The sequence below is a fragment of the Columba livia genome, chromosome 7 (assembly GCF_036013475.1).
Source record: "Columba livia isolate bColLiv1 breed racing homer chromosome 7, bColLiv1.pat.W.v2, whole genome shotgun sequence".
NCBI lineage: Eukaryota > Metazoa > Chordata > Aves > Columbiformes > Columbidae > Columba > Columba livia.
This window is the reverse complement of record NC_088608.1, coordinates 24,148,650-24,169,789: the sequence shown is the minus strand read 5'-3', so window position 1 is coordinate 24,169,789 and position 21,140 is coordinate 24,148,650. Positions and strand designations below refer to the sequence as shown.

The 21,140-nt window shown below is 36.7% G+C and overlaps 1 protein-coding gene across 1 annotated transcript in view; it reads right to left on the bottom strand.

Annotated features, from left to right (window-relative positions):
* Nucleotides 1-345: 345 nt before the first annotated feature.
* The window catches only part of AGPS (alkylglycerone phosphate synthase), a 50,365-nt gene continuing 29,570 nt past the window's right edge, over nucleotides 346-21,140 (bottom strand). Inside the window, exons 13-20 of the mRNA XM_065069787.1 lie at nucleotides 19,701-19,777; nucleotides 18,033-18,145; nucleotides 16,342-16,411; nucleotides 15,344-15,405; nucleotides 14,147-14,236; nucleotides 13,610-13,709; nucleotides 11,775-11,832; nucleotides 346-3,714 (exon numbers count right to left, since the gene is read on the bottom strand). Coding sequence (XP_064925859.1) covers nucleotides 3,593-3,714; nucleotides 11,775-11,832; nucleotides 13,610-13,709; nucleotides 14,147-14,236; nucleotides 15,344-15,405; nucleotides 16,342-16,411; nucleotides 18,033-18,145; nucleotides 19,701-19,777 — 692 coding nt within the window. The 3' untranslated portion in view covers nucleotides 346-3,592. The remainder of the gene's footprint in view (nucleotides 3,715-11,774; nucleotides 11,833-13,609; nucleotides 13,710-14,146; nucleotides 14,237-15,343; nucleotides 15,406-16,341; nucleotides 16,412-18,032; nucleotides 18,146-19,700; nucleotides 19,778-21,140) is intronic.

Genomic DNA, 21,140 nt, shown 5'->3' with positions numbered 1-21,140 from the left:
GGTCCTGCATTATAGCGAGAGAACTTTCAAAGAGCAGTTGAACATGGTCCCCTGGCTGCCCAAATGGGAAATACCAAGGTGACATTTCTGAACTGGGTAGGCTGGTGTTCGGGTGTTGTTTTGCCCTTCCTTCACTGAAATTCTCTCATTTTCCTATTTTGCTTTACGTGCCGAGCTTCTGTTAGCATATATTTAGAAATTTAATCTCATTTCCCTCTGCAAGTGCCAAAGCCTTCCTAATAGTTTTCCTTATATAAGAGTTTACAACCAAATTAAAATGAACCAAAGATGACAAGTTAGTAGAATATATTTGTTTAGTTTAGTTTCAGCACAAAACCACAACTGTTTAGGCCCATTTTTTTATTAATAATATAAGGTTCTATAATCTCTTAACATTACAACTTAAGTTTTACAGTTAATCTCACACTAAAATGACAAACACTGTTTGGCTTTATTTGCAGAAAGTTAAATGACAGCCTTGATAAACATACATTTCCAAGATTGAAAAGCAATTTATGTTTTCTGGATTTCAGTGCTGACTGAAACCAATTTCAAAGGTAGGAGTATGTTCATTAACATTGCTGTTGGCCTGGCCTCTGTTCACAGCTGTAATGCAAAGATGATATCTATAACTCCACCAATACACTGTAAATCAATTCAGGAAGAAACAAGATTCTTTGACTGTAAGATTTAGACCGTGGATCAATTTATAACAGATTTTCTTCTTTCCCCTCAAAACCTTCATAAAAGTCTCTCTAATGTAAATACATTCTGCAGTCAAGCCATACTCACTTGGTAGCTTTCCTCCTTCAAATAGAGCAGCTGTGTAACTGGAAGTCATGACGACCTCAATTAAAACTGCTTGTAACTTACACATGGCCAAAATAGTCAAGCAAATGAAAAAGTAATGTGTTGTGCCAAGATACAATTCTGATCTGCATGGATCAAACTCCATGTCTGAACAGGCTGCAGCTATGGGAAGTTGAGTCTTTAGAAAGAGAGTAGAATATATAGAAGGAAGAAAGGTAGATGACTTCAGTATGAGAGGAGGAAAGATTTCTTTTAAATGGGTAGCCATCTGTGTGTATCTAGGGCTCCTGAACTTGCATTACACTTTCCTCTATTTTCATTAGGAACTTAACTGTGAAATTAAAGACAGTCAGTAATACATGCATTTCAACTGTGCTTTCACTAAGCTCTGACTGGTTCATAAAACAGAAAAATATTTAAGAAGACAGCAATAGGGTGGCCATTTGAAAAAATACCCATTACATTTGTAGCTATTCTTTCCCTCAGAGCTATCAGGTGACATTGCTTTGGGACCTTACAGCCTATTATTTCACCTTCCCATAGGACAATTGATATGCAGTAAAAATCTTAACTGCATTTTAAATCACTTCAGAAGCCAGTGGCTATTTAAATGTCTCAGAGTGTAAGGAGGTTTATCTGTCTAATCTCAATACAAAAAAAGGATGCAGAAACCATAGTCAGAAAATTAAGAACTGAAAAGAATGTTGTAGAGCTGTGTAAGTACTTGAAGTCAAAAGCTTAAGAGATCAGTATTATTGAGCTACGTCTACTTGTTTTAATTCTGTTTGTGCTGTCATTCTGCAAAAAGGCCTCAGATCCTTCAAAACTGATTCTTTAGTTAGACATGTACTTCCACAGAGGCACATAAACACCCTTCGTATTTACCAAGGCCTGGAAGGGTCTCTGTTTCAGAGTGATACAAGATGCCAGCTCTGGCCACACACTCACCACCAGGCAGCACTGAGATGAGGGAGTCCCCTGCATGAACATGGACAGATAGACTGTGCTGACACCACCGTGTACCTAAGGAACACTCAACCACGGTGTGAGGAGTGACAGTCCTAAAAACAGACTACACCTACTGGTTTGGTGGCTGTTGAGATACAAACTCTGGGGGCCCAATCCAAAAACACAGTAGATTTATGTTGAAATGTTCTGAAACAAAGACCATTTAAAATAAATCTAGCTGCATTGCAAAGATCACATTGTTTTATGACCTGCAGATCATAACAGATTTTCCTTAAGTACCTTGACAGCATGCATTTTGAGTGTTCAAGTTTTTTTGATCACTAATTATAGAATTTAAATTATTCTTTAAACAAGTTTGAAGTTTTCTGATACGCACTATTTCTCAAGCATTTTATACTCTTTTTGGTACATTACCAAAACTGAGAGCTAATCAGACAATATTCTAAAATAGTTTAAAAACAAAAACGCGATTTTATCTTTTTCTCCTCATTAAGGGCACTACCAATACAAAAGGTGTCCAAATTGACACTACAGAGCTGTGAAGCAGTTGGCTAGAGAAATAGTGTTCTCAAAAGAGAGTCTGTACTTTTTCTATCCTATGCAACCATATACATTAATTATCAAAAAGTTGGATAATTTGCTTTAAGAAAAGAACCCACATTAAAAATGGATCATGAGTATTGACAAACACTTTTAGTTTGTTTTACTGATTAATTCAAGTTTCAATGTAAAAATGCTTACTCTCATACGATACTGATCAAGAAAATATTTCATTTTCTTAAAGTTCAATGGACAATTAAAATTGTGGCTACTAGTAAACAAATGATTCATAAAGGCCATAAGAAACTGTACAAAACTAAAATGGGAAATGATACTTTTAGGATGACACTATGTTGTCCACTTAGGTGTTTTACTAAATTCGTGAGACTGTTTCAAAAGACAGTGCTGGGCAGTTTCATTTGAATAGCCAAAACTTTTTTTACTCAAAAATATTTTGCATCTCTGCAAACCAAACAAAACAGGAGCAAAACCCATACACGCTAGGACTGAAGTACAGATGAAAGCGAGTTTTGTTACAAACCTGTTTTCAACATACAGTGAGAAATGTCCATTGTACAAAACTTATAGTGACTGACCTACAGTTAATTTAAGATTATCCCAGCAATGCAAATACAACTCGGAACAGCTCAATTGTGTAAGTTTTTCCAATAGTACAATGGTGGGAGACTGAGTTTTTAAGAAGTAGTTTGACTTACATTGTCTCTTTTGATCAAGCCTACATTTGTACTTTTAAGTGTTTGCTGGTTACAAGTCTGTTACACACTCATCCTTCAGCACAGTGGCGTTCTCTCGGTGTCCTCTCAGCTGCCTCCCACAGCTTTCCTTTGGCAAGAGCCCGGGCTGAGCAGCTGCTGCGGGAAACACTGTTGTCAGCCTTTGTTCTCCTCGCAGGGGGTGCTGTAGAAAGAAACATCCGGCAGTGCCCAACACTGAAGATACTGTCAGCTGTGTTACCTAATCAAACCAAACTTGGAAAAGCAAATTTGCATTTCCTGGTTGGTAACCCAGTGGGCACAAAGTATACTGTTTAGGAGTTTAAGAGCATTGTAAGTGAAAAATCCATAAACATTAACAGTGATGTTTACACTTTATTGGGGGAAGGAGCAAGGGGGTGGCAAAAAACAGTATAAGTGACTAGTTTCTAAAGTTTAGTCTATGTTATATTTGATTACTGGGATATCAATACAATGAAAGTGGAGGAATTTCACCAGTAATTTTGAAGGAGTTTGAGTATATCACATTGTGTGGGGCTTTATAAAAGATTTTTGTTTCCAAAGATGTTATTGGGGTCCAGATATTCTTTAACAGATCTCAGCATTCCCAGGCCAACATCAGAGATGCTCTCCTTCATCCACCGCTTCCGCAATTTGCCTACTGGAAAAACAAAAACAAAGTGTTTCAATATATGGCAGGATTCTAGGAGCCAATCAATCTTGTGACCATGAATGAATAAACACTGTGTGATAAATGCTTTTATTCAAAAATGAGAAATGTTTTGCTTTATTTGATTTATTGAGCCCAGCAGACTATCAAGCTCATTAAGCTCAGCATACTCCCAGAGGAAGATTGTGTTCCACACTGTCTACTTTCTTTAGAAATGATGAAATTCAGATTAAGCTTAGGTTGAAATTACATGTTCTATTAAAATAGGGAATTGGTAGTAGGTTTTTAAAAGGCCAAGCTCATTTTAAGTAGAAAACTGAAAGGGAGATTACTAAAAAGCAGGACTCCACACATCTTGATTGCTTGATAGTAAAGACATAATAATCAAGCAAACTTAAACCAGTATCTGCTTCGATAGCAGAAACAAAAAAACTTAAGGGAAAGGCTTAAATCCTAGTTTTAAATCAACAAAACACCTTGTTCCATTCAAAAAATTTAACATGGGCTGGTAATTGCTCATACCATTACCCAAGAGCTTAGTTTCCCATGTAAAACTGTATTTTCACAACAGATACCAAACACAGAGCAAAGCTGAAACACCCGCCAGTTAAGAATTCATTTCACTAAAGTCTCACAATAGTCCTGTTAAATGGCCAAGTGCTCACATACTAATTAACCAAGTCATCAACCCTGATTTAACAGATCATTCAAAATAAAGGACATTTTTTCATTAAACGCACTATAGCATTTAACTTGTCAGCCTGACACACAATCCATTTGTCAGTAAGATGTGATATAATAAAGGTTTGGGAGACAGATGCTTTAAGAGTATCTGAAGCTAAATTCAAGCCATCTTTTGTACTCTGTTCTCAGAGTAACCATCAAACTGTCAGCAGAGTAATAAATTACAGGGATACCTCTAGAGAACAGAGTATATTTGTTTATACCTCGAGGAATATGAGCTAGTCACAATGCCAACTGAAAAAGCAAATATTGTGAGAAAGGATGAAATTTACAGTTTGCTAGAAAACAACTATTAGTAGCACGCATGTCAAAAGCAAAACTCAACTGAAGGACAAAAGAATTTTTTACATGGTAGGAACTGTGGTTGTATTTTCCAGTCCAACTCAATGACAATAATTCCAATCCGTAAATATACCATCACTACAATTTGACTGTCTGAGCAAGCTGATGTAGTTGAATTTTATATGGGGATACTTTAATACTGCCTACCTAAAAAAATAAAAATCACGGATGTGGTTTGACCATCACCTCAAGTGACTCCCACTGGCTCTTCCCCAAGCAGCTGAAGAACAGTCATTACCATTCTCAACTGTTATCTGTAATATAGTTTCAGTGAATGTGTCCTGTGGTTATGGATGTAATTGTCCTGAAAAGACTGCAAACAACTGCTCCAACAAGATGGAGCACATTAGAATCACAGCAGGATGCCCAACAGCTAGCATGCCTGCCTCTTTTACACCTCCAGTAATAATGCAATTCCACAAGGAACTGAACTACTGTCTGAGCAGCACCAAACAGTCGTTGCATATTTAATGAAGTCGCTCACCAAGTGCTGGAAAACAGAAGGTGCTGGGAGTGCATCATTAGTTCTGTCAAAGTGATAATTTACACATCTATCTTGTCAAATTTTCTATGGTTTATACTTTTGCAATAATAAATCTAACATACATTTGATTAGTGAACTGGAAAGAAAAAAAAGCTGTACTACAGTTACCAGTAGTCCTTCACAAACATGTCCAATGAAAAGATTTTAACCCCTTGTTAACAGTAGGTTGAGCCCCTGCTCCTACAGTTCACATCAATAAGACATACATGGATTTTTCAGCTACTCAGGTTTTCAGATTAGAGTTAAAAAGCATTGAATCAGCCTTACTCTTAGAATTCTAAGCTGGTCCATCTGATTAAATGGAAAGGAGACAAAGTGAAGGAAAGGCTCTGTGCAGATGAGAGCACTACTTAGAAAAGCAATGTTTGTATTTGGTTCACTTTCAGGTTAGTGGTGCCCTGTAAGTATTCTGGTCCTCCTCCAGAGGAGGATCTAAGTAGATTAAAGGATGAGGAAAAAAAAGGAAGAAGAACATGCCATAATAGTAAAAGATGTTGCCATGAATGCAAAAAGAATTCCAAGTGGCAACATTGCTTAATTCCACTCTAAGCCCAGCCAAAGAGCAGCTTTGGGCTCAAGGAAGTCTTCCACAACAATAAAAAGTCTCAGTTAAGCCTGATCTTACCATGGACCATGGAGAAAACCATCTTCCCATTTTTAGCCCAAAGAAAGCAGACTTTTTAGTTTTAGGCCTAGACGATGCCATTTACATAGAACTAACATGACAGTGCAGAGAATCAGACTTTATCAAAGCATCTACCACTTACAGGCTCTCAGGCCCAGTATACTTTTCTCAATTAAAAACTGAGCTCAAATTCATCTGGTTCTCTACAATACACCATAACATTATTAATAAGGTTCTCAAATCAGTTTAACCTTATACAGTCAATTTGTAGTAGCTTAACAAGTTACTACTTGTCAATTCAGCTATACACACCATTACACATATGATCTTTGTTGCCCCAACTGGAAACAAATACAGCCCTTCCTTCTTGCATCTTCTTCCTCTGAATACCCCCAATCTTGCATCTTAGATAATTAAGATGAAGTCCAACAGAATTATTTTTCAAGTTTTAAAAGCAGCAAGTGCCCTGTTCCCAAGATGTGCTGAGCAGTCTAATCCCTTAAAACACTCGCTGCCTGGAAACCAGGAGTATTCAGTCTGAAGCCCAGCCTATTATACAGAGTACAAACACCCCAGCCTGACATGGCATCTACTTCACATGAAGTCCTTCAGACCAGAAAGCCCAGAAGCTTCTTGATTAGCAACTCTCAAATTCAGTCCAACATTAATTTTTGCTGCACTTTCAAGTTTTACCATTATCGTCCATGTACAGAAGAAAAACATGTGAGCTGGATAAGTAGTTTTTTTTCCCCAGTTCTGATACATGCCAGTTCCAGTGCCCTTTCAATCTGCTGGGCAATAAAATACTCTATACTGCTCATATAGAATACACCCTTTGAAAAAAAAAACAAAAACAAAACAAAACAAACAAACAAAAAAAAAAAACAAAAAACAAAAAACACACACACACAAAACCACAACAACAACAAAAACAAGCGAACATGAGCTAACATTCACTGCCAAAAGTGACAATAGTTTCCCATGTGCATGGTTTTTCAAAGAGAAGTGCCATTAGATGGACAGCCCATACCTGCTGACCACAAAGAATATAAAGTGGGAGTACAGCTCCCCTGGGTCATTAAGACTATACTTGTTCATCTTTGAAAATGCATCTGGATGGCAGCAAGCAGCAGGTTTTCTCACTTCTGGAATATGAAGTAACTGGGCACATGTGAACAGCCTTGTAGTAAAGTTGTAGCTGACAGATTCCAGGAATAACTCTACACCCATGCAGAACGGAATCATAGCAGCACATGGAGGCACTGGAAACAGGCTCTAGGGGTACTGCTCATGGCCAGAGGCTTCCTCTGCTCCAGCCCTTTCAACTTGAAGATGCAGTTATTGCAGAACGATAGCTCTGCAAAAGGAGAAGCAGTGAAGGGTCATAAGGAAGGCACTCTTCCAGCTGTTACATGGTCCTCCTGAAGCTGGTTGTCTCTACAGAAAGCATCTCTCTGCTCTTAGAAATTGCTTAACAGGTTATTACTCTTCGAGAGAGAACTCTGCAATACTGAAAAATATCAGTGCATTAACCTAATGCTGTGGTAGTGCTGGAGTATATTGGACCAGTGTACCTAAAGTCCACTACATAACTAACACCTACCATCACCATAACATCTTGCACATTTTCACTTGATATCTGAATAACTTAAGTACTTTCAGGCTCTGTGTTGATGAATCAGAAAGTCCTTTGTATTTATTTAGTATAAGAGGCACTGAAGGTAACTTTCTGTTAAGACATTCAACAGACCAAGGAAGAAAATACAAATGCATTATTACTTAATGTTACTCCATGTCTGACAAACTTCAGGGTTTAAACTCATCTAACCAGCATAGCAAGCTCTAGTGTTAAGATTAAAGTATGATCAAGTCTCCAGTGCTTAAAGGTAAGATACATTTCCTGTGTAGAGGAAAAGAATAATATGTTAAACTCTTCCCACACGGGAATTTTATAATTCCAGATTTTGTAGTTTGTGGGGGTCAATTACTGCAGTGCATAGCTTAAGCCACAGCCTCTTAATGATGCCAAAGTCTTCCAATGAATTGCAATGTCAAACATGCAACTGAACAGTTGAATGCATAAGGTGTTCTGCGGGTATTTTTTAGAGTTTTCCTACATAAACTGCCAGGGAATCAATACTATACCCAAACCTGTGAATCCTAGGCTACATTAACCTTTACTCCCGTCAATCTGTCTAGAAAGTTGAAGAAAATTAGTTCTATTATGGTAAATGGCTAAATGGGGATATTTTCCTCAAACCCCCAAGCTGGTAATTGCTTCCTTAAGTGAGGAGTTTTAGTTAGAACATTCCCTGTGAAAGAAACAATCATTAATTTTTTACACTGTTTTTTAGTTTTACATGGGTATTTATACACCAATTGTACCTATTGATACCTCTTCAGCAAATGGTATTTTATATATACAAAAAAGCTTATATTTGATGAAACATGAATTCAAGAATGCAAGGTGTGACATTGTATGTGTGGTTTTAGGGTTTGCCCTATATGACTAGCAGAATTATTTAACTAAAACTTATCTACATGACATCGGCATTTGCAATACTGCTTTAAGTGCTAAGTTTCTAGAAGATAACTGGCTCTAGCAACCCTCACATAACTCTCAAATCTAAAGCTACTGAGTGGCCAGAAGAACAGAAGGATCAAAGCTACTCCTTGCTTAGTATAGGACACAGTCAAGGCAAAGTGAAAACTACAATCAAAATCGTAAAATCTCATGTATGAAATGAAGGAATGCTACGAACGGGATATGTAATTCCTGAATACCTTTCCAAAACTCTTACTAATCCACAAATTACGTCATAGCATTAATTAAAAGGGACAAAGAAGGCATAAGAAACCACTTCAAAGTCACACATTGAAAACTACTTTAAAGCAGCTAAGAAGCTTTGCAGCAGTTTGTTCACAACAAATTTAGGGAGAAACAGACTTACCGCATTTAGACAAAAGTGTCAGGATCATAAAAAAAATCTGACCGATCCTTATAGAGGAGCTTCTTTTGGATGCACTGGAGAATGGCTGAACTCCCCTGCATAAGAAGTGCCTATCTGATCAGCTATGTATTTTGGGTGTATATTTTTAAGGCAACTTACATGCCTCAGATTCTTCCTAAATGTAAATTCTGTTTGTTACATAATCCAGAAACCTTATCAAGCATTAAATACTGACATTAAAGTAGGAAAACCATTCCTGACACTTGCCAATTAGATCTACATGTTTTAAAGTCAAGCATAAGACTTCAAAGAAAAGGCCAATTTGATTAAAAGGACAAAAAAAAGTTGCAGTATCACAGAAATTATATCCAGATTTATAGAAACACAAATCCATATTCTGCCCCAAAATACAAGTAATTGTTACACTGAACGGTTAAATTAGTTAAAGAGATGTGCATGTCTGGCTCTGCTACAGCTTCTTGTATCCATGAAATGCATGCTGCAAAGCTGGTGTTGATACACATATGCAATGTCTTTATAGGAATGTTGCTGTTCTTACACCTTGCCAGATGTGATCTTTAATATAATGCACTAACAAATAAAACATATGCTTCTTACAAGTTTTAAATCTCAAAAGTCATCAGGGGTGATCTTCTCACAGTACTGCTACCTGTAGTAAGTCTTGCCTATGAATTACTATATTTTCCATTAGCCTGGCAGGAGGGCAAGAGAAAGATACCAAGATTAAAATACAATCCAAAGTAAAGTCTTTCTGAATTTACTCTTCATAAAACTGAAAAGTATCATGATTTCAGTTCTCACTGTAGCTATATATCTACCTACAGTTAATACTTCACTACATGTAAAGTAATTTAGAGCTTTACACATCTCAAACTGTCATTATGACCACTCAATGACTGTATGAAGATTGACTTAAGCAGGCTTTGTATTTCCTATAGCCTCAAGTCCCAGACTACATCTGTTTTCTTTGATACACAAAACCAGAGTTAAAATAGCTCCATTTATCACAGTGTGATTGTAGGCAGACAAACCAGCCTGTCTGTTTCCAGATAGTGAAAACAACTGTTATTAATCACAATTACAAGACAAATACTAAAAGAAACTGCACCAGTATTTTCTTTTACCCCACACAATAGACCAGTCTTAGCAGTGCTAAGGGTAACAAGGCCTGAAGATCAGTAAATAAAACTGACACTATCGAGTTAATTCTCAGCAGCACATCTACTAAGTACTTGAGAAATGGATCTTGAATGTCACACTCTATGAACTGCCAGACGAAAAACACTCAAAGCAGAAAATGTTTATCAGTGTAAGAGGCAGTCATGCATGCAACAAGCGCGTAAGCAGTCTAACAGAAAGCAAGATTCCCATATCTGTGGAGTCAGAAAGTTCAAGTGTGCAAAGGTTTGAAAATACTACAAAACAGTGTTTCTTGTTCAACATATGCTGTAAGCAAGGTTTCATATGGTGAGGGCAAATACATCCAAATATGTGACAAGCTCCAGCTGCACACGAATTAATGGATGAAACGCTAGTCACAGTAAAATACAGCTGCCACAGCAGGGGAGAGCACACTGGTATATCGAGGGAGTAATTCCACATCCCATGTGTGAGAATTGACCAGCCCCCTATACTGGCACATTAAAGATTTAATCAGAGACCATATTAAACAAGAAAATACTGAAACTTTTCACATATTAGCTACACATCCTTCAATATCCTGATATAGCTAAAGGAGAGTCCATTCCAGTTTCTATCACTAAAGCTAGAGGCCTGAAAACACCCATAAGCTGATCTATAACAACAATGAGGGGTTTCAAGTCCAAGAAGTCACCAACATGTTTTAAAGTGCAGTTTCTGCCCTTTAGTCTTCCCCACACAGAGCTTTCTTGGAAAGACAAAGTTTTAATCTGGTTTTAAACTACGAGACTTCTTCCTCTTTTCCCTTATTTCTGCGGCCAGACAATACCCCAAAAGAGAAGAGAAGAAATGCATTAAATTAACCACTTTAAAGATGGCTAGCTACACAAATCAAACTGAGTTCACAGCAAGTCTTCCTGACATCTGAGTCTACAACTTTATATAGGACACATGCAATCAAATTAGCCTGAATATTTGAGAAAATCATATGTAAAGCACCGGTTATATGAAGGATCACTTATATGACATTGGCTCTTAACATAAAGCATGAACCAGCTTGCAAAGAGGCTAGTAACTTAGAACAAGTAATTCCCAAACTCCAAGAAAGGAAACTGAATAATCAGAAGTTAGCAGACAGCAAGCCAGTAATATTGACACTTACCTAACACCAATCATGCAACAAATGGTAGATTGCAACGCAGCCCAGCTGACAGTCACTAGCGCTCTCATGCAGATACTTTCACGAAATGCTCTGGAACTGGGGCTAATAGCCCACCAGGGACACTAAACTGTCTTTGAATTGTGAAAGTCCCATTTGAGGTCTTCATAACTGAATACACCCCTGAACAAGGTTCAGTAGTAGTTGCTTAAGACAAACTTACCAACTACACTTTCAGATTCTCAGACAGCTTGTAGACTTCCTATCAAAGGTTTTAAGCTGGTGGTGCTCAAACACACCACATTGTGTGACTTGATGTCAAGCAAACCAGGTCTAGGGACACTTCCCCTGAAAGCCTGGCAAAGAGGTGAGAAGTTTCTGGAAAGAATGCCAGGAGATCACACCCCAGCCCCCAGTAATTTCAGTTAATGCCTGTGAAATGTTTTTCAAAGTTCTATTACAAATGATTTTATATACTCATGAATATTTAGCAATATCAGATTAATATTAGACTGAAAACATTACCTCCATGGTGATGTGACAGACTTCCTCCATTGGCAAGTATTTCTTCTCTAGCAGCCCTCTAAATTGGAAAGATAAGATATTTACTCAACAGCAAATGCACAAGATGTTTGTTTGCAGTGAAATGCCTGCCATTGTACTCATTTACACAGATGCATGAAAATTTCAGAAGTAATTAGGGTACACAATACAGGTAAACATTTTCCTTCAAGTCTGCAAATAAATTTAAGTGGGGATTTTCCAAATAAACACTATCAAGGCCAAGACATTTAAAATGGCATCTGTTACAACAGATATATTATTCCAGATCGGAATATTCTGGATTACTTTGCCCTTACCAAAACCAGAATAGTCTAATGGCTGTGATGCTCATCTGGAAGATGGTTAAGTGCCTACTGAAATTGCAATAAAGAAGTTTGAAAACAGGCTCCCCAGAGTGACTTGAGATTCTTATTCAGACCATAGTTTAGACTCAGATCTCCAAGATCCTAGTTGAGGAAACAAGGTATTTTACAACTGACAACTCTTCCATGGGTAACATTTGTGGCAGAAAACAAAATTTATATTTTTATGTTAAGAAATATTTGAACACTTTCAACTCCAGAATCTTCTCTCTCATCCAGCTCTAATTATTAATAGTTAAGACAGTTTAGAAGGTTGTAACAAAGAAAGCTCTCCTAAGCACAAGCCCTATTTTTGCTTTTTAAACAGTGTACTTTCAGAATAATGTATATAACCATACCTATACAGTTAAAGATTTTTTTTTCAGTCTGCCACAGAGTACATATACTTGGTTGGCAAACTCATTCTGTTCGGTTTAATTTAGTCACCTACAGTGAAACACATGCATCCAGGTGATCAAACTGCTAACTCATTTCAATAAACGGTAATGTTTAAGTATTAAAAAAGCTTTATTAAATAAGCACTCAAGTATTACATTCTCTGATGGTCTAGATTCAACAGCACAGAAGCCTCAGAATATGTAAATAAAATTTCACATCTGCTTGCCAAGTTCAATACAAATTTCTAAAGAATAAGCATGAGAAGAATGGTATCCCAGCTCTAAATAGACTTTCTCCACAGTCCTATTAGCAATTTCCTGGTGCTGAAGCTTTAGCATGTGCAGCAAAAGGTGGGTTGAAATGCAATTTGGCTAAAGTTCTTCTATGTCTAACATCTTCAAGGTAATGAGGATATTGGTTTCCTCTAACTAGGCAAGTACAGTGTTTTACCAGCCAAACTGTTAAAGCAGAGAGTTATTCTGGAGGTTTTTGGTAAACACTGAAGCAGTTCACAACTGTTCTAACACAGCAGACCTAAACCAGTACTTATGTAGGCCTACACAGAAACAACCACAGCAGTTGACTTTCTGAAACAGCATGAGAGACACCCTCACATTCATTATTGTCTACATGCAGCACTATTAATAAAGTATGATCTTGAAAGTTTTACCATGTGTTTTAAAGACTAATTGAGTATTAAGTGAAAGAAGTAGCTTTGTAAATAATGGTACTACAGAAGTCTTCCCATGGATTTGATTCTTGTGGTTGACCAGTTTCTATGATCCAAGAACAAACTCCAGCTCAAGCTTTCCTGGAGCATAGTCATAACCAGTAATTTATTGATGTCTAAAATAGTCACCTTGTAGTCTTTCCTCCACTTGGTGTACTATTAGTGTGAACTTCTTTCCCAAGCTGCTAGTGATCAAAGCTTTACAAACAGACTTTTGAGATCTTTCCTGCAGAATTCAGGTAGCTTGACCAATGGGTTCACTATATATTATCACAGGACTTGAGCCTCTCCCCCTCCCCCTTAACCATTGTTCTTATATACATTACCTCAATTTGTTCATAGACATGAATAGGATCACTAATTCCTCTGTAGTTAAAAGCAAAGTAGAAGTAGACACATGCACCTGCATCATAAGTCTGTGTCACCCTGTTGAAGAGAACTGCATTACAAACAAAGCTCTACAGTATTAAGTCAGTCACTATGCGACATTACTCAATTCATAAGGTTACTTATATTATTTAAAAGGGTAGCATCTTTTTTCAATAACTTTATATGCTTTTTGTTCATACTTCATGAGCAACTCAATGTTATGACTGAGTTGAAGTTCTTAATAAATTGTTAGACTCAACTCTTGTGCATATAAGCAGGAGTGTCAAGACTAATCAAGTGCTACTCTAATCCCTTGAATTACTCACTCCTAATTTGTTTGCAGGTTAAGAGGAAGACCAACATCACTAGTGTTTGAAATATCATTAATAGATAAAATTTACCTGCTAGCTAGCAAGCTCAATGACCTCTTCCTTAGTTCTCTTACTAATCAAAGATTGAAGAAAAATTATTATTTAAGTTGTTGCATGGCTTACCTGCAGGTGCAAAGAGGAGCAAACTGAACACCCTTTTCTTTGCATTCTCTTAGTATCCTTTCCTTCACATTCCTACACAGGTCTAAAACCCTGTAACAGAAAACATATGAAAATGTAAAATCTTAACATATGTTTTTATACACATTCTTAAACATACCTTCAGTTTCAGTAATCTTTAAAAAAGTATAATCTAATAAAACATCAAGACATCACTAGTATTGCTTTTTCGTACTGCTTCTGAATAGAAAGTTTATTCTGAAGCAGAGAACATAAAGCTCTTTTCCATAAGGAGCAGGAATAAAGAGTTTTCAACAGAAAACAGAGGCTACCCAGTTCTGTATGTCTTCACTTTGTCAGCAGAACAGGGTCAGATTTTTTCCAGAGTAGCTAACCAATACAGCTCACAGTAGAAAGCCTGAGAACTCTAAGGCCTTGTATACTCTGCTAACACTGTACCCTGGGTACACTGCAAGGCCAAACCTGGAAATACTCCAGCCATGTAATAGTTTGCCAGCTTGAAATATTATATCAATAGTTCTAATATGGCAAAGAGCTATTAAAATTTCTCATAAGCCACATGTTCCACTTCACATTCAATACTGTAAAGCTTTGATTTACATTACTTTAGATCCCACATAAGATGCTTCTGGCTTACCAAACAGACAGAAGCATCCAAAATTATTTCATATATTAAACAAGTGTTTCTCAACCATAGCTAACAGAGGATAAGCTTAGGATAAAGATTTATCTTGGACAAAAGTTATCTTTTCTGTTCTGTCATTTCCCCGCACTACTGGGGAAAGAAAAGACTTAAAGATCTTTCCTTTTTATGTTTCTGTTGAAATACACTGTTGATCCACACACACAGCTGCTGATCACACCATACAGTTATTGTCACCATTGTCCAGCTTCCTAAACCAGGCAATTTCAAATCCTGAATTTGTTGCTGTAAGCTAACATAAGTAGAAATTTTACTGAATGCTTGCCTATATTGCATTTACAAAACCCTGATATGTAATTTACTAGCAACTTGAGCAAGAACACACAGGTGCAACACCTGAGGCACATCAGGGAGCCTCCAATACACATAAGGCCTAAATTAAGTTAAGTTTCCCCATGAGCAAGCATGAGTTAGGAATAATTTGAATGAAATCAAGCACAAGCTTTAAGCAATTCTAAAGAATAATCACTGTTTACCTATCCCAAGGAACAGATGTCTCAAATGATTCTCCTATTACATAGTAATCGAGGCCCAGGTCCTAATAAATCGAGAAAGGAAATTATCAGTAACATTCAGCATCAGCATCTGGGATTCCAATGTATGCTACACAGCTACCAGTTGAGCAACTTTAGTTTGTATGAAAAAAAAAGCAGAAAGCAAAAATATCCACCTGTCTCAGTGATGTTAGTTTATAATTATGGAAATAGGGTAACTCTTCAAAGACACAGATGACAAACATTTTGATGTCACAGATACAGTGAGGTAACTTCTCAGAGTAATCAAATATTTGTATCACTATGGCATCAAGCCATGAGCTCCACTGTGCTAACCAATATAATACCTAGTAGAAATATTTATGCAGAATATAATTCCTACCTAGGTAGAACAAAGACAAACATTTTTCCTATTTTACACATAGCCTGCTGAAATAAAGTGAAATTCAGTGATTTATCCCTGACTATAAAAGCCAAATAAAATCTAGTATTCCAGATGTACTCTTAAACAGTCAGACTAAAATTTGCAAGAACAGCTGCAGCAGTACAGACTAAAGGTCAATTTGTCCTGTATTTCTGATTCAAACCACAACCATAAGCAGATGTCCAAAGAAGAGTAAGAGCTGAGTGAGCACATGAGTATTTCAAGTACTTTGCCAGCCTCCGTTACAAACTGTAGATTTATTAGTCTGGTCTGGTTTATTTAGCAACTGCTTGTGGATACTTCAATCTAATTTTTTCTACCCTTTATTAGAAGCTCTTTTCTTTAAAAGAGAATAATGTTTTTATGGTGTTTTGCAGATGAAGTTCCCTAACTAAATGTTAAGTCAGAAATGGAAGAGATACCACCTCTGGGAGAAGTTTGAGATATCAACCAAGGCAACCTGTATTTAGATTTCAGAGAAAGCATCTTCAAAAAGACATCTGTTTTGTTACATTAATGAAAAGAAGTTTCAGCAGGCAGACAAACAGTGACCTACCCGAAGGTAAGCGATGACAAATGTCAGCATATATCCTCTCTGTCCATTATCTTCTCCTGCTGCCAAGCCACTGCAATTAACAAGAATTTATTTAACTTTCCAGAACAGTAGTCACCAGTTTCCAAAATATTTTTTAAAATACTTTTATTAAATATATGTGCACGTATAGCTGTCTCTAAGCTGTGTTACAGTAGCAGCAAAGAAATTACTTCAGACCAGACCTTTAATTTTTTGTATTTCTCTTAATTCCATAATCTGAATAGAGACGAACAACAACAAAATATTTGATGTGATCTTAAAGTATCACTCTTCAAACATCACAAAAGAGTAGGGGCAACTGAACTAGATACAGTATATCTTTGCTGTACATTTACAGAAATATGTTTAACTACATTTAAGCATGTTGGATTTGCGCACTTGTGTGCTCATAGGTGATGAGAGCAAGACTACTGACTTGAGATCCCAAAAGCCTAAGTGGTGTGAATGGATAGGATGACACAGCACTAAAGGAAGCCTTGCTTTCACTAAACCATTCAAGTTAGGAGCATTATGGAAGTCTTTGACCTATTGGTTTCTGAGAACAACAAAGCGCTATTTATCTGTAATCTGTCTTCCTAGAAGCTCCCCTAAGTCTGAGGGTGGGGGGAAGCATCAGACATCCTGAAGAAACACAGAATTAAAGCATTTTAAACCATTAAACAGTTTAGAGTTTTAGACCAGGTAATAGCCTTAACTGAGCAGCACAGACAGCACCATCTTCTAACCGAAAAGTCTCCCCCTTATCAATAAACCATCTTGAAACACCAAAAGCCAAAGGTTTCACAGTTGAAGCCTCTTCATGCATATACCATTAAAATAACTAAAACACCCTAAGATCAAGAGCAATGTTATTCTTATCACCAAATGCTAGCAAGCTGCTCAAGTGAAATCTCACTTTTAGAAGCTATTTTAAGTGGTAAATGAAAGCACAATCAAAACACAAATTTCAGAAAGGACAGCCTTGAAATGGACAAGACAATACTTAGGTATATTTGAATAGTTGAGACTAATACTAGCAATAACTTTATTAAAAAGAAAAGTATTTTCTTGACAAATCACACTTTTAATGACTATTTTCCTCAGTCATGCTTAATCAAAGCAGAAGGACAGAAGCTACCTGAGCATTACTTAGCCTGACACTCCAATGAATGTTTTCTGTTCCTTTGTAAGAACAGAACACAGTCTGGGACAGGAATTCACCGAATTCCTTTAACTAAACACAGACTTCTGTTTTAAACAAGCTTCTTGTATTCATATGCTCACATCAATTCTGTCAAGATTTAATACCACCCTTATGATTTTGTCTTCCCCTTCTGTAGTTAAAATGTAGACTCTAGTATTTCAAAATAGGCAGCCTCCATGCCCATAAGCAACTACAAGGGCTGATTCCATTTTAATAACATCAGTTCTATATTTAGTCAAGTAGTTATTTTTCTGCAATACACAGACAGGTGACATTTTTTAGTAAGGTTACCAATTAAGAGATAGCACGAGCCATATTTATCAAAGGGAACATTCAGGAGCTAATTGATTCTTGCCACTAGTAAATTGAGAACATATCCATACAGTAATCACTATAGAAATACAGTAATCCTATTTTTTCCCAGCTTCATATGGAAAAAGTTCTTTCAAAAGCATATTAAAAGACATACCCAAACTTGGTGGCAATATCATAGACTTGCTTTTCATGTTGAAGAACCTTCTCTCTGTCACCCTCAAAGAGCAAGGTAGCTACACATAGTACGTTGGGATCAAATCCTTTAAACTGCAAAGAGAGAAAACTTTGTGTTATGTCATAGCCTGTGTGGTAGAATACAAGGTAAAGTTTTTACTTTTCAAATATACAGCATGTGCTCTGGTTAATACGTGTTGCTGCAACTAAGATGAAAGACTGTGAAAACAATCTTTCAAAAACTTACTCCCAGAACAATCAAGGTTTTCCTTGACAGGGCAAACATTTATAAACCCACTGAAATAACAGATTATCTGCGTCATCTTTTTTCCCCCCCATTAAAAAGCAGGATAGACATAACAGCTGTCCACCTATGCTGAAGAAAGAACAGGTCTTAAATGCTTTGAGCAAGACATTGACATATTCTATCAGCTACTCCGTATTAAAGCAGGAGGATGACTGATGACCACAATGAACATCACTGCTCTCAAAATTGTGGCACACTGCTGATACAACTAAAGTCTCTAAGCTGTGAAAATCACTATAAAAGGAAAATAGCTTCTAAATTTGTGGCAGGGAGCATATCCCAGTGGAAATGTGGAGAAAACTATTAAAGGTTTAATAGTAATGCAGTCAGGCTGTCTGTATGGCTTTGTTTCAGGAGTAAGTCAACAGTTACATTTTCACAACTGGTCCAAAAAGGAAGAGTCTGACTTATTTTCTACATTACCTTTATTTTTTTTCATTAATTAGCTCCAGTGAAGTACCACTATTAAGCAAGATTCAGAAGGAATGGAGATTAAAGTTGCAACAAAGTTTAACAACTTTTTCCAGGTAAAAAGAGTAAAAATTTAGAACAATGTATTCTTAATATGAATATTGACCAGCATTTTTTTTTAAAACCTTTCCCTTTCCAGTGGCAATCATTTCTTCCAGTCTCTGCTCAGCTTGCGGTAACTTGTTACTTATGCACCAAGTAAGATTATATGAAGTTACATTAATAGTCAAGAGATTGAAATTCATCCTTTATGCACAAGAACTATACTACAAAAATACCAGTTAGTTGCTATTCCTTTTATTATTCTCTTAAGCAAATAGAATAACTGTACTGGAAATTAACTCAAGGTACCAGGGAGATTACAAAAAAAAAGCAGCAAGGAGGCAAAATATTTTGGGGTGGCTCTGTGCTCCAACTAATGAGCTCAAATCTGTATGGTAAGCCCCAGTCAGACATCCAAATTCTTATTTCTGAAAAGGATATTGCATCCTGCCACCCCTACGAGACACCACCATGAAAACCACAGTGAAACAGAATATACCTCCCCAGGGAAAGGATCTGTCCTATCAGTTAGTCCTACAAAAACAGCATAGCTAACAAAAAAAGAAATGTTGTCAGTATAGTGATAAACACTTATGACATTAATGCCATTTACAGATATGACCAGTGAGAACAGCTCTCATGGAGTAACTCCTCAAACTGATAGTATCATTTTGGACTAAACCACCTTGAGAATCTCAAGTTAATTGATATGACAATGTAGGATCTGTTACACCCGAACTCCATTGCATTAAAGACAGTATACCAAAAAGACCCTTGCATTTTGAGTAGCATGCAAAGCTCCAAACAGTATTAAACTCCAAAAGTTACCTTTGTGATGTAGAATTTTTTCAGTCCATCCAAAAATGATGTAAAAATAGATGCAACTTGTGGTTTAAGAGCATGACCTTTGGCAAAAAGTGGAAAAAGGTGTGTTAAGGCAAACAGTGCTCTTGCAGTTCCTACTTCAATGTGCAAATGAAAAAAACAGCTTGATAGTCAAAGTTGCAAGTTAGAGCACTTTGATGATCATGATTAAAGAGACTTCTCTCTACCCATTTAGAATATGATTTAGGAATTTTTAAAGCATACAACTGTGCACAAATATTTCATTTGACACTTTAAGGCCACACTAGTTTAGATCTTCACAAGTATACGAGTATGGCACATGGAAAATTTTAAAAGGGCACTTCATTAGGTTTTTTACACTTAGACTAAACAAAATCAGTGACCTTTTTTAAAGTTATGCCAAAACCACTGAAACCAATAGCCAAAAGTGGTGCAATTTAGGAGTCACGCAGTTTTTTCCTTAACGGTTATGTCACTTGTGCAAAATTTTCTACATAAACCCAGTAATTGCTTCCTTAATCACATACAGGGAACTAAAATTACCAGGATATATAAATGGTGTCTTGGAGTCTGTTAAATTAACATCTCTGCCTCAGGACTGAGTTTAATTGAGATGAAAGTCTTTTACTGTTTGTTCCATTGTTTTCAGTCTCAAGCAACTTCTGAACTCCCATTACTGCTTCACTTTAACAGTCTTGCATCTGGCCTACATGCTGTGAGCCCAATTCATAAAAAAAGTTATGCACCATTTCCATAATACTTTCTAAAATACTTCAGAGTATTTCCTCCTGGAAAAAAAAGCATGAGCTTCAGCAACTGACCTGTCTCCTTTACTCTTCAGTTAAAAGGGACTCTCCTTGGAGATAAAAGAACCTCAAGACATACACCTCAAGTGCACAGAAAAGCACCAGATAACAGAAGACCATGAACTTATTTAACCACAATTTGTAAAAGTTATTGGATTGAAGTATACTTAATAATGACTGCAAGAAAAAAAATCTGTTGCTACACCTGAAATTATGTTTTGCAGGTGACCATACATGTTGCAACCTCAGATCAAAGCTTAAAGAGCAGAAGAATGATTTATTCTATAAAGCTTGTAATTGGTCAAACTTCTTAGCAATCAAAAAGAAGGAAAAATGCATCTAGCTTCTGTTATAGTGTTTCTCTCAGACATATACAACACAAAGGAGTGACCAAAGCAACCAAAGTGTGCTGGGCTCTCAGGTCTTAAAGATCCTGATTTCCTTGGTTTGAAAAAAACAAAATTCAACTTTTTCAACATCATTGTGTTAATGCCATTTGAAGTCAAGATTCATCACTGAGGCTTCTGCCCAAAAGATGTTTCAGAAATTTGGACTTGTTCAAGTGGTATTAAAATAGAGGTTTTCAAGGTCAATCACACTTCACATTTTTGTCTTT